Source organism: Diceros bicornis, chromosome 4, assembly GCF_020826845.1.
Source record: "Diceros bicornis minor isolate mBicDic1 chromosome 4, mDicBic1.mat.cur, whole genome shotgun sequence".
NCBI lineage: Eukaryota > Metazoa > Chordata > Mammalia > Perissodactyla > Rhinocerotidae > Diceros > Diceros bicornis.
In genome coordinates this window covers 4,385,411-4,400,054 of record NC_080743.1, presented here as the reverse complement: position 1 = coordinate 4,400,054, position 14,644 = coordinate 4,385,411, and the positions used below count along the sequence as shown (strand labels likewise).

General features: G+C 42.2%; 1 protein-coding gene across 6 annotated transcripts in view; it reads right to left on the bottom strand.

The window, feature by feature from the left end:
• The window catches only part of AK4 (adenylate kinase 4), an 88,670-nt gene that overhangs the window by 38,384 nt on the left and 35,642 nt on the right, over positions 1-14,644 (bottom strand). For 4 of the 6 annotated variants that reach the window (XM_058538227.1, XM_058538228.1, XM_058538231.1 and 1 more), the window contains one exon: positions 14,228-14,347. The exons of the other annotated variants lie outside the window; for them this stretch is intronic. In XM_058538227.1, coding sequence (XP_058394210.1) covers positions 14,228-14,347 — 120 coding nt within the window. The remainder of the gene's footprint in view (positions 1-14,227; positions 14,348-14,644) is intronic. 6 annotated transcript variants of the gene reach the window in all.

The following is a 14,644-nucleotide window of genomic DNA, read 5'->3' as shown; positions in this document are numbered from 1 at the left end:
TGGCCCAAGGAGAACTGCCCGCTCCAGCTGCGGGTGTGCATTCTTCTCTACACTGGCTTGCTGGTAGCCCCGTAGCCCCTACTAAAATCAGGAGCTCTCTGCGGGTTGGGGCTGTGTATTCCTGAAGTGCCCAGGATGCAGCTGGATTCCCTGTGGACGTGCTATTTCTGGGGGGCAGGGACTGCTGACCAAGAGGACTAGATGCACACTCAAATTTTGTCAACAGGTGGCAGCATTCATAAATTTTCCACTCAGAAAGAAACGCAACACAGTTGTGGGATGCTTTTATTTTTACTGAAAGGAATCCTCAAAGACACGGTTTCTAAATGACAAACCAGCAGTACTCCAGCTTCCTTAGACAGCCTATTCCCAGTGACTATATTCCATTAATTGTTGAGGAAACCAGACAACCCAATAAGTAAGAGAAAGAGCAGACTGAAGTACAGAAAGCTTGCTTCTCTCCCTTTAATTACACAGATCGGACTGTCCCGTCACAGAGTTTCTCATCGGGAGCACGGAATACCTGCCTCTCACTTCCACACTGGGCTCTCCCCAGCCCTTGTCTCCTAAGGCAGCCCAGAAAAGCTGCTCTCTCCTGTTCACACAGCAATCCACAGTGACAGCTGAAATTTTATGGAGATCAATTCCTCCCAGAATCTGTCATGCTATATCACTAATTATGGTGCCTACAGGTTGTTTTTTAAATCCTCAAAAAGATTCACTAGCTGTAGGGAGATGCTGCTAAATTCCTGCCTGGTGTTGTGTTCCAGCAGTGCTGGCCACTGGGCCTTGGCACCTGCTCTTCTCAGCCAGGCCAAGAGCATGAGGGAGGGCAGCTGAAGCAGGAGGTGCCACAGCAACAAGCTGAGGCAGTGAAGGGGAAGAGGGAACGAGAACACTCCTGTTCTTTTAATTTGGAGTGCATTCACTCCAGAGGAAGGGTACAGAACTGAGTCCACCACCACATTCCCAGGCAGAAACACAAGCCCTCCACTTGACGGAAATTATGGGGCAGTTCTGAAGGGCAGCTTCCAACATCCGCCTGGGACCAGCAACTTATGAAAAGGTCCCTTCCTACCTCCCTTAGGATCTGGGGCCAACATGGTTGCTTCTGACCCATCTCTTCCCAGTCACTGGGAAAGCAAGAACCAAGTTAGAAAGGCAAGCCATTGTTCACCACAATCAATCCACTAAAGTTGAAAGCAGGCAAATTATTCTTCCGTCGTCTGTCCTAACCCAGAGGCATTCAAACCATTCATACCACCAACCAGAAGCCTTAGTAGCAAGTTAAAATTAATCACTATCAAAACCTGTTCTGAAAACCTTTTCTCTCTCATATCTTATAATTACCTTATCTGTTTGCACAACATTTATGTGTACACGTATCTAAGATCTCCATATTCCACTTCATCCAGTTTTTTTTTTTTTTTTTTTTGTGAGGAGATCAGCCCTGAGCTAACATCTGCCAATCCTCCCCTCTTTTTGCTGAGGAAGACGGCCCTGGGCTAACATCTGTGCCCATCTTCCTCCACTTTATATGGGACGCCGCCACAGCATGGCTTGCCAGGCAGTGCGTCGGTGCGCGCCCGGGATCCGAACCAGCGAACCCCGGGCCGCCGCAGCGGAGCGCGCGCACTTAACCGCTTGCGCCACCGGGCCGGCCCCTCATCCAGTTTTTATTAACAGATGGTGAAAAGGATGAGCAGCAGCTGGGTTCCAGATGTTGGGAATGGAGCCTATGGCTACATTGTATCACTTTGTGAGCTCCACAGCCCCCACTGCGCCGGGAGCTCCCAGGACCTCCTTCCTGCGAGTTGAAACCTTCCAGGGACACTTGCAACTCCTCTGTTATATATCCTAGAGCTTAAGAAATTTGCAATACGTGGGTTTTGCTCTCAAGTACTATTTATAGGTTAGTGGTAAATGATTTAAAAACCTAGATATGCTATAATCACTACTTAGGGATCCACTGATAAACAGCAGATAAATACTACAGAAAATTTGGTTTTAAACCACAAGTTTGGACCTTCAAAGTGGCTCAGTGAAATAAAAGATGAATTCCTAACAGGCAGGCATACTTGGGGAAATTCCCCAATGGCGTTGAGATCCTCTGGCATCAGCGTGATGATTTTTCCTGTTTAAGGACAAGGATGAAACACTAGCTTATAACACTTGTTCTTAAAAAAAATCATGAGGCCTTTCCCCAGTAAGGGAAGATGCATATTGCATCAGGAAGGAGCTGTTGGGCCGGCCCCGTGGCTTAGCGGTTAAGTGCGCGCGCTCTGCTACTGGCGGCCCGGGTTCAGATCCCAGGCGCACACGGATGCACTGCTTCTCCGGCCACGCTGAGGCCACGTCCCGCATACAGCAACTAGAAGGCTGTGCAACTATGACATACAACTATCTACTGGGGCTTTGGGGAAAAAAAAGGAGGATCGGCAATAGATGTTAGGTCAGAACCAGTCTTCCTCAGCAAAAAGAGGAGGATTAGCATGGATGTTAGCTCAGGGCTGATCTTCCTCACAAAAAAAAAAAGGAAGGAGCTGTCATCTGCAAATCCCTCACTTAAAGGCTCCTCTGTTTAAGAATTCTGCCTCCTTGTTCTTTGAACGTAAGTCTCTATAAACAAATTAGGGAAAAATTGGTCCCATTGTGTCTCAACTGAGACAAAAGGAATTTGTAAGCGATTTTAGCACAGGCCCATATTTTTGCTCCAAGCAAAACAACAGAAGCCAAGTATCCCCTACGTAGGCTCAGCTGCAGGCTGCAGGCGAGACCTCTCTGTAATTGGACATATATTTATAAGCCTTTCTACGTGTCGAACCCAGTTGTAGGTACTCATAATACAACCATGAACAAAACAGACACAATCTCTGCTTCTGAGGCCTACACTGGGAGTGGGGATATGAGGAAGGTTAGAAACATCAAATCCACAGATAACTATGTAATGTCAGGTGATTATAAGCTAAGAAGAAAGAGCGGCACGGGCAGACAGGATGGCACAGGCAGGACTCACTGAGGCGGGGCCGTCTGAGTAGGGATCTGAATTTAGCGATTCACAGGGACTTGTGGAGGCAGAGCACCGCAGGGAGAGGGCGAGGGCCGGGCAGCACCAGCGTGTGCGGCACACGAAGGCAGAGAAATCAGGAAGTAGGGAGGGAATAGACACAAAGTTTCCCTCTCTCCCGCCCTCAGGATAAAAGGGCTGAACATGTTGGAAGGCAAGAGGAAATACACAAGCAAGAAAAATTTAAACAAAATATGATAAAGACAAAGAATATGCGATACACTATCCAATATAACTGGCATTCTTGAAACAGAAAAACCAAGCCAATAGACAAAAAAGATAGAATGCAGGAGAACGCCCCTGAAAGGAAAGACTCAAACTGCCGATCAACAGGACACACCACACATAGGAGAAAAAACCCAACATTGATATATTCTATTACTTCAAGTAGGAAGAAACAGTTCTTCAGGAAGACTATGCAGGAAAAAATCCTATTCAAAAGGAGGAAAAGTCAGACTGGCTTCAGGCTTCCACAGCAGAGCAGCAATCCATGAACCAACGGCTGCGGAGTCCTGAAGGACACGAGGACCATGCAAGGATGTCACAGTCCGCTGAACTGAACAATACGGAGACATTCTCAAACACGAAAACTCGTGGACTAGAACACCTCATGAGCCCTCCTGCAGGGAGGGACGGACAGAACACAGGGAGGAAAGAAGGAAGGAAAAATGTCCAACGAGATTCAGTCAACCAAGTGATAAGTGGGAAAGTTGTGTTAAAAGGTAGCGCAGGGGGGCCAGCCCACGGGCGTGGCAGTTAAGTCCGTGCCTTCCGCTTCAGCGGCCCAGCGTTCGCAGGTTAGGATCCTGGGCACAGACGTACTCACCACTCATCAAGCCATGCTGGGCCGGCAACTCTATAATTGTGATACACAACTAGGTACTGGGGCTTTGGGCAGAAAACAGAAAAAGAGGAAGACTGGCAACAGATGTTAGCACAGGGCCAATCTTCTTCAAAAAAAAAGCAGTGCAGCTTTACTCAGATATAATTCATGTACCATACAATTCACTCACGTAAAGCATACAATTCAATGGTTTCTAGCATATCCACAGAGACAGAGCCACGGAATTAATCAAAACGAAATGAACAGATCATTGCAGCGTTATTCACAATAGCCAAGACTTGGAAGCAACCTAAGCGCCCATCAAGGGATGAATGGATAAAGAAGATGTGGTATATATACACAATGGAACACTACTCAGCCATAAGAAACGATGAAATCCAGCCATTTGTGACAACATGGATGGACATTGAGGGTATAATGCAAAGTGAAATAAGTCAGAGGGAGAAGGCCAAATACCATATGATCTCACTCATAAGTAGTAGATAATAACAACAACAAACAAACACATAGAGACAGAGATTGGACTAGTGGTTACCAGAGGGGAAGAGAGGAGGGAGGAGGGTGAAAGGGATAATTCGGTACATGTGTGTGGTGATGGGTTGTAATTAGTATTTTGGTGGTGAACATGATGTAATCTATGCAGAAATAGAAGTATAATGATGTACACCTGAAATTTTTACAATGTTATAAACCAATGTTACTGCAATAAACAAAAAATTTAAAAAAAATAAAAAAATAAAAAATAAAAAACAAAATAAAAAAAATTTAAAAAAAAACGAAATGAACAGAGAAGCAGTAGTGGATAAGAAAACCAGTGCACAGAATTCATTTAAATTTTTTAAATATAAGAAATAAAACTAGGAAATTAAAGTTACTGAAGAAAATTTATAATAAATTTTAACAACAAAAGCCAACAAAAATTGGGAAGGAAGAAGGGGAGAGGAGGTGAGAGGAAGTATATTAATCCTCTTACTGTTCACTGGAGAGAGAGAATATCTCTAATCTAAATTTGCAATGTGAAATTTAAAAAAAAACAAGTATGTCAACCTCCTAATGGCTTTCATAATCTTAAAGAGCTCTCACAGGAATTAATATCCCTGGTGATGAAAAAAGTTTTATCTGAAATTCAGTAATAATTCCTTCAGGTTCACTTCAGCTTTTGTTATTGTTAAATTTGAGTAAAACTAAATACTTTTAAAAAGTATGTAAAGTATGATGGCACTTATACATTTCTATCTGCACATGTACATAGACAGGTGTCTAGAATGATGGTTTTCAGTTGTCAACCCTCATTATTTCTGCCTAGTGGGATTGTAGGCGATTTGTTGCTTTTCTTTGCACTTTTCCATATGACTTGAATGTTTTATAGTGATCACGTATCATTTGCACAAAAACAATGTAAAAAGATAAAATTAAATTCTCTGCATTTCTCCATATCTCATTCTACTTTTGACCCTAATCAACTTGTTCATCTTTCCAAAATCTGGGTTTTCTTATTTATTAGTTATAAGACAATCAACAGTTTTATATTGTTTTGTTTTACATTACTAGGTAAGGTTTAATGGAAGATGAATGATTTTATTTAGTTATCTAGCTTTCCCCAGGTGTACTTAATTAGGGGTGACTAGGATGATCCTTATTTATTAGAACGACAACAATTTTTGTTAAGTTTCTCAGCAGTTTATTATTAAAATGCTAAGTTCTAACATCTGTATCAGTGTCTCTCTCTATATGTACGTGTGTGTGTGTGTGTGTATATATATATATATATATATGAGCCTAACACTGATAACAATAACAACACATATCTATCATCTGACCATCCACTATGTTCCAGAACTCCACTACGAGTTTTACACTTGTTAACCAATCCTCGCAAACCTATGCCTTACATACTCCTATTTTATGGATGAGAAAAAAATCCAAGAAAGGTACCTTTACTTCTCAACACTACACAGCTCCTAAGTTAATCAGATCAGACTCCTACGTCCATGCTTTTCCCACCACAGTGGTGTTTTCTTAGCACGCCGCTTTGCACACAGTAAGCACACAGTAACTGTTTTATTACTAAACCAGCAAAGTAGACCTCAGATGCTTTGGACGAAGCTTTGCAATGAATTTTCTCAATTCATCCAATTCCCAAAATACCTGTTTCATAACTCAGGGAAGCAGGCTCTCCTAACATCTGAAATGAGATTCGAAGACAGTTTCACCCTGTGCCTTACTTTACAGACTCCTAATTAAACAGCAATGGGAAAGGGGCCGGCTGCCCCTGCAAGCACATGATGAGTCCATGCCCACCACAGGGGAAGCGGAGTTCAATGTCGAAATTTAAAATTTTTAAAAACTAGTTAATTTTTAAATTTTAGTTGGAAAGGCAGTTAAAATATAAGTTATTCCCTCTTTCAAATTCAAAGTTTTAAATTTTAAACTTCTAACTCATTTTTAACATTAACTTGGATGCTTATTCAACTCCGTTTTTGAATTCCATGAAATGTTTAACTTTTGCACCATCCACCTTTCCAGCCTCATCCGCTCGTATTTTTGACCACAGGATTACCCAACTACTCGTGGTTTCCAGAACATACCATGTGGTTTCATGCCTCTATACCTTTCGCACATAATGTTCCCTCAGTCTAGAATGTACTTTATTCCTACTTTCAAAATTTAGCTCTCAGTGTCACCTTCTCCAGGAAGCCTTCCTAGTAGCTGCCTCCCTAACCCCAAAAATAGGGTCTGTCACTTTCTCCCTGTGCTATCTCTCACCTTTCACCCCCTCACCTGGTGCTCCCAAGATCTGACACTGCAACTGTTTATGCAGCACCGGCTCCTCCTGGACCATGAGGTCAGGAAGTGTGCGAATCCCTCCTTAGATGGACCAATGCCAAGCTCCTGGGGACACATAAAAAATGTATACTCAATATGTTTTTTGATCTCTGAACCAAGTTTTTCTAGAGTATGCTCAAATATCTGTATCCATATGTTTTCCATATGCCCCCTCATGCTTACACGTTAAAATCTGGTCATTCTCTGAAAACACAAACTGAACAAACAAAATCAGGATTGTCTACTACATTAAGATTGTCCCTCACCCCAAGGCAGCAGTCAGAGCAATCAGAGGAAAGCCACCAGAAATGGACACAGAGGAAGGGTCTCAGACAGAATTCAACCAAATGAAGAAGGCAAGAGCCCGAGGCTTCACCCATTTTTCAGTCAGATACTCTGAGCTCACAGTCACACCAAGGCACTGAACCTAGGAAAAGTCACGGGATAAAAAAGCAAGGTCTTATGGTTTGGATGTAAATCAAGACACCGAAGACGACCTCACTGCCTACGGCAGCACAGGCCAAATCACCACCAGATCCTAAGTGCCCAGAGGGCCGGGTCCTGCCCTCTCTGGGGTGCTCTGCTGTGGTGTCTGGGCAGTGCCCGGCACAGCTGGTGCTCAACGAACACTCAGCTGTAGGAAAAATTATGAATACTCACAACCAAAAGAAATTTGCACAACCTCCTGGGACCATTAACACAGGGGTTGCAATAGCTTTAATGGAATCAATAGCTAGATATAAAGTCTGAACAGGCCACGCACTTTGGATGAAGCGTGTTGTAAGATGGGACTGAACTGAACTTTCTCACATGTCACCAAAATGGCTCTTCATAACCTAACCCCACTGAGGAACGGTCTTTCCTATGTAACTCCACCAACATTGCTCTGGTTAGAAAGCTGTTACCTGGTCCTATTTAAAGTAGATACAATATTTCTTTTTGCCCACCTTTCCTGGTGAATCATTTGTTCTCCTTCAGTACACTACTCAATTTGAAATTGATGACATGTCTACAAATCATTTCATTTAAGAATATCCGAATACTTAACAACCATGTTAGGAAGTATAACCAAACATGGGTCTCAGGTTTTATAATTCCTTCTTCCAAGATGATAAAAAAAAAGTCGTCTGTTTTAAAACACAAAGATGTACCATTTCAGAGAAGACTATTATGGCTATAGAGCTGTAAGAGTAATTTTTTTAATCAACCAAACCTAGCAAATAGTTGTTGATCCTTCATGAAACCCAAACATATAATAAACAGATCCTTGATCAAACTCTACCCTCAAAGCACCAAAATAATAATAATAATAATGTGCCCACAAAGAAAATGAGCAGAACAACATTCATTTAAGGGCTGCTATCCAAACTGTCCCCTCAAACGAGAACTTTGGATGCAGAAAAAAAACAACTGTCAGACATATTTACACTGTCTTGGGGCAGGGATGCCGTCTCCAGGAATGTGGCACCAAGACTAATCGATACACACACCCATCTTTGTTCACGCTGCCATTTTCACCAAGAATACCATTACATACTTGTGAAAGCTCTCCTCTTACCTCCCAGCACACAGACGCCATCTCACCCGCACCAGGGCTGGCTGGAGACATGTCTTCCCCTCCTCCGTCACTAGGAGCACCTTGACAAGCTCACTCTACCTCTACACACTCTCTCTCCGATATATTCTTCCTCCTTTTTTCTTCACTGCCACTATCCCAGTGCAAAGTCAGCCATACCTGTACTTTATTCACTTTATAAATACCCAGGACATAATTGTTATTTCACCCATTAGGTATGCATAATAAATGTTTGTTGAACGAAAAGTGCTACAGTGAGAGGCAAGTCATGAATGTGTCAAGAAGGACAAGGCTTGTGAGGCACCAAAGGTTTTGATGGCTCAGTCCATGCCTGGCGGGCGTGAAAGCTGCCACAGCACCCGCGAAGAGTCCCATCAATTCTGTAACTACTCTCCATTCGCTGGGAATCACCCCAACTGCTTCAAACCTTACATACAAGGTATCAGAGTACACATCCTTGCCCCAAGAATGATCTAAGATCAAAGGTCATCTGACAATACTTTTTCAAGACTAAACATTTGAAGGTAAATAGGTAAGATAACATGTTATCCTCTTACACACATATGCACACACGCAAACACACAAAACAGAGGAGAGAGAAAGTGTGATTCTTTTTCTTTCCAAATAGAATATCTTCAGTGACCTTCCAAACAAACCTATTATACATTTTATTTTTGAAGCATACCCTACATTCACAAGGGCAACAGAAAAAAATTGCCCTTGGCATTTCTTAAAAGATGTGATTCAAAAGATCTGTGACTGTCAGCTTTTTTTCTGTAGGCATATGTTGCCCAGTGGGATGTAACACTCTTCAGAGGTCTGATTCAGAAAGAAAAATACCAAGGGGATAAGGTCAGAGCAGTTAAGTGCCAGTCCGGTAGTACGGTAAAACACATTCGCGAAATCAGGACGAAATACCCCAGCTCCTGCATCTGAAGCTCGTTTCCCAGCATCCACCTTCCACTTGGATGCCACGGGTTCTGAGGGAGCTTGTTCCCTGGAATATCTCAGATCTGAGGTCATTGAACTCTCCGGGAAAACAAACACACCAGACACTGCACTCATTCAAAAAGCTCTGACTTCTGCTAAAAAAAAAAAGCCAGAATCACCCACAGAAAGTACCAGTTCAACACCGCCCAGACGAAACCAGTGGACACACACCCACAAACGGAGGGATGACACCCGTTCTGACGGTATCTTTATCTCGACTGAAAAGGCTTAAATTATATTCCACTTATAATTCCAAAATTTAAGGCTGCTTTCTCTGAAACCAAACTTTGACAACAAATTCAAAATATTTTGATACCTACACCTAAAATCACCTGGCAGACAATTCTGTTACACGTTGCTACCAGGAGACAAATTAGTACCGAGTTTGAGAATTTGCAGGTTACGGTTTAAATGCACAGGTCGGCAGACAAGTTTAGAAATGAGAAAAATCTCTTACTAACACACCTCCCTACTGGCCTCACCTCACTGCCGGCCCTCTTTTAAAAAGTGAAGAATTTGTATTTGTTAAAGAGCTGGTTATTGTTCCCTAGTTACCATTTCACCTTAAGATTACCTCGTAAGCAGTAAATACCCTCTCCGTGAAACTAAACACAGTTTTATAACAAAACAAGAAGGCTTGTGCATTACACACCTTTGGTAGAATATCTGTCTTAAAAATTAAATAAAACCATTTTTAGAAAACTGCTCTTACACATTAAACTTCCAAGGAAATTAAAAAAAAGAAAAAAAGAGGAGGAAAAAAACCACACATATATACAAAGACATAAAAGAGTGTTTCTTACCCAACTGGAAAGTACTGGGAACGCGAGGAAGTGCTGATCTATCTTTAGCAAGGGCTTAGCTGAGCAAATACAGAGCACGCACCACCCATCTACCCGCTAGGCGTTCCCTGGGCTTGAATCCACTCTGCTCATTTCCACCCACCATTTGCAGGATGCCTCTCTACAGCCATATGGACCAAGATGCTGCGTCATCTCTCATCCAGAATTCTTTTCTTGACCTTCCCACATGAATCACCTTTAGCACACTCAATAGGCACGTCCTCCGCAGGGCACGTGCCCTGCGACAGAAGGAGTTCAAAGCTGAGCACAGAACTCGGCTTTCCTGACACTCTTCACTTCGCCCAATGGATTTATTCTGGAGCTTTAAAGAAAAATCACAGAAAGTGACCAGATGAGTTTTCAAGGAGAAAGGTACAAACTAAACTCGTGAGGAGACTGACGGACTTTACTAAAACCAGGCCTGTGATGTAAGAGCACTTCAGTTGTTCACTCTGAAGGGGAAAGTTACGGCAAAGCAAAGCGTTGAAAAGATAGATAAAACATTCCATAACTGAACTTATTCAACTTCGCAGGGCTAAATATTTTTAAACCTACTTTTGAACTTAACGCTTAATGTAGTTACCAAAAAAAAAAAAGTTCAGAACCTGCACATCACGTGGACAAATGATAACAGTCTCCTACTGTACGGCACTCACTATACGACAAGCATTCTCCTAAGCACTTCGCACACACTCACTGCATCCTTACAACCCTTTTCTAATCCCTGTTTTCCATGAGGAATAAAATGCACAGAGAGGTACGGTAACTCGCCCCGGGTCACACCCATAGCCGGTAAACGGCAGAGCTGGGATTCCAACGGGCGGTCAGGCACGAACTGGGGTGGTTACTACACCAACCACCTTTCCCAAGGAGTTTAACATAGATGATCCTTTTTTTAAACAATTTTTAAGTTTACTAAAACTGCACAAGTTCATTTTACAGGGTAAGAAGCCTCCCAATTAAAGAATCTAAACTAGAGCAGTTACTGTGAGGTGGTGGCACAGCCAAAGTTTACCGGTCATGACAAACACCCACACAGAAGTACTGGGGGCTCACTTTTGTGAGCTAAATGTTTAGAGTCTGGAGAAATTAACGCAGCTGGAGAAGGGCAGGGAAGATGATGACGGCAGGGAAGCTCCAAAGCTCGGGAGGCATAAGAGAAAACCCCAGGGCTGTAGTACCAACACCAGACTCCTGCCACTCCAGACATCACAACTCCTGCCAATTCTCCTCAATCCCTTCCTTCACGAAGGGCGCCTCCTCCCCGTCCCACTGCTACTGTTCACATTCAGGCCTTCAACAAACCTTGGTCCAGTTATTCTAACAATCTCTTATGAGGCTTCCAGTCACCACCTCCTCCCTACCACAGCACCTCATCTCTCCTCCACTAAGAGAGCAGTCTTTCTGAGACACAAACCCATCTGATCATGCTATGCCTCTACTTAACAACTCTTCAATGGTCCCTCAAGCCAACAATTTCCAGTTCCATCATCTTTGTATAGAATCAAAAGCTGTACACCCCAGGATTTCCCCTGCCTCCCTCTGTTGGCAGGCCCAAGAAAATACTCGGCTAGGTCATTCCTCTCTTGTCCAGTTCACACCACCGCTCTGCTGAAAAAATCTGCCTTCCCAACTCCTATTCATCAACTTGCAGAACAACTCTCCATTCATCTCTTTTTCCATGAAGTTGTTCCAATCCCTCCGCCCACCAAGAGAACAGATAACTTTCTACTTTGTGTCCTCAGGGTACCACATATATATGATTCTATTATACAGTTAGTACCTAATTTTTCACACACCTGACTCCTCTACTGTGATATAAGCCCCATTAAAGAGTAGGGACAGTGTGTTGCCATTTTATCAACAGCACCTAACTGGTTCAGACACACAGTAGGAGCTTTCATCATTATTGCCTAATGAATAAATGCATATCTTCCACAGGCCTGTGTAGCCTTTCTCTCAACAAAAGTTTTCAATTCAGTCTGTTGGTTCCCTCCAGCCCCATGAGGACATAGTTTCAAATTTGTTTAATGGAAGGCATTCTAGAAAGATATGGTCTACTTTATCGTCAACTTTCAGAACACCTACAAAGTGAGGAATATGTGTTAAAGAGTAGAGTTCACAAACAATGCTCCATAGAACAATCCTGGAGGTTCTCCGTGGGTGTTAGAGATAGGGTCAGAGAGTCTGTGATCAAATAAATTCAGAAAATGCCTCATGATGTCTCCTTCTATGAAGAGTCAAGTCATACTATCATATTAAAGGTTCAGTAAAATCCTAAAGTAAAGGAAAGTGGTTAACTTAGGCACTTACTAACTTCGAGCAGGTACTGAATCCTACTTTGCCTCGGTTATCTATTAAATGGAGATAACAGTGTCTACTTCATATGGTCGTTGTAGGGATTTAATGAGACAATAAACATCAAGTGTTTAGAATAATGCTTGGCACACAGTAAGTGCTCAATAAATGCTATCAACGTTTAGTATTTAAACTGGCATTTTCTAAACCTATTTGGCCACAAAGTCTGTTTTCTTGTTTAGAAATTACTAACATTGTACACAACTCACTTTGAGAAACGCTGACATAGAATAAACACTCCACCATGTTAGTCATTTTGGAGATTCATGGTTCCAGACTTTAAGAGAAATATAGGCAATCTGATAGTTTGAATGTCGGACAATTCCTCCGGCTTCTCTGTGGCTGGCAAACATCAAGGTTTCAACTGTCTCGCTTCCTGAGGCTTCAGTATCACCAAATTAAGATAGGAATGGGTGCACTGGGTGAACTAAGAAAACCACTCTGCAGTGGAAAGAATTCTATTGTAGATAAATCTCGCTGTCTGCATTTTGTGTTCCTAGAAAGCAGTATGTTCACCAGGTTTCTACTTTCACTGCACCGAGGAATCTTGCTATTTAAGAGTAAGACAAAGAATCCACCAGTCTACTTTCTTCCTTTAATAAATCAAAAGATTTAAACTGGGCAAACTTAAAACAGAAGATTCTTAATTCCAGCTTCCTCGAGTACAAACTTGTACAATATTTTGTGTGTGAGCATCTGTATGCATTTTCCTGGGTGAAATATCACAGCTGTCATCAAGGGGTCCACAATGCCTAAAAAGTTTAGGAACCACTAACTGAGTGTTTAAATCAGGCCCCCATATTATTTAAATACATATTAAAAATCAAACAGTATGAAAGGATATACATAGTAAAAGGTAAGGCTCTCTCCCAACCCTAATCCTTACTCAGAGCCGACCACTGGTAGCAGTTTTTTATATCCTCCCAAAAATAGCTCATGCATGTGTTTGTAAGCGTATATAGTAATATTATACTGCCCCTCCATTATTACACAAATAATATATGATCCACACTATACGGCACCTAGGTTTTTTCATTTGGCGGCCTGTCTTTGAGTTCTATCATATCAACACACAAGTACAGATGATTTATTAATGAACATACCAAAACTTAAGGCATCCCTATGATAGATCCTTAGGTTGTTACCAGGGTCTTGCTATTTACTAATAATGCTGAAAATAGACATCCTTGAAGATGTATCTTTAGGCAAGAAATCCAGCATGGAATTGCTGAATCAAAAAGTATAAAGACTGCTAAGCTGCCCCCACAAGGTTGCCCATTTACAATCTCAACAATACTTATTTCTTACACACTCAATAAAAGATTTTCAGATTTTCTATCTGTTAATCTGACAGGTGAAAAATGATAACTCATGGTTTTAACTTGCGTGGCCCATTATGAATAAAAGACCCTCTGATTTAAGATGAGTTATACTTATGAGGACTTAGTGGTGGAAACAAAAGGCAACGCCGAACCTGGAACCATAACAAGAGTTCACCAAGGTCTGGTGGTCAGTGGCTCTCGGGACTGTCGTCTGCAGAGGGGAATTAAAAGGCTTCACCACAGCAGGTCTCTGTCATGTTGACAAACTGCAACAGGCCTAAATAAATGACTGCAAGTTTAGAAAAAAACGTATTTTGCAATCTTTAAGAAACTAAGGGAGTGTGCAAGGAGACCGTGACCAACCATTCACAGAAGTCCAGCTTACCCACAAGTTCAACTCACCGTCCAGGAGCCAGTGCTGACTGTGCCGCATCTCCAGCTCTGACATCATGAGGCGGGTGATCACGTGATCTGGAACCAAGAGACCTTTCTCTATGTACTGCTTTGCCAGATCACCAACTGCTATTAAAAAGACAGGAAAAAGAGACACTCAAAAAAGCTTCAAAAACAACAAAAGCTTACCAACTCTCTTCTGACAGTTTCACCTTCTCTCCCACTCCTCCCTGTTGGTACGGGGGGAAAGATACAGGTAAATGTTTTTAGAGTAATTTTTTAAATTTTGGCTTCAATAATGGTGCCACTGTCTCCTATTTTCCCAAAGAATTACAAAAGCAGCTCTTGAAGATATGCACAGACAGAAAAACAAAAGGAAAATAGAAATCAGGCAAAGAGAAAATAAGAGCAGGAAACAAAGTCAGA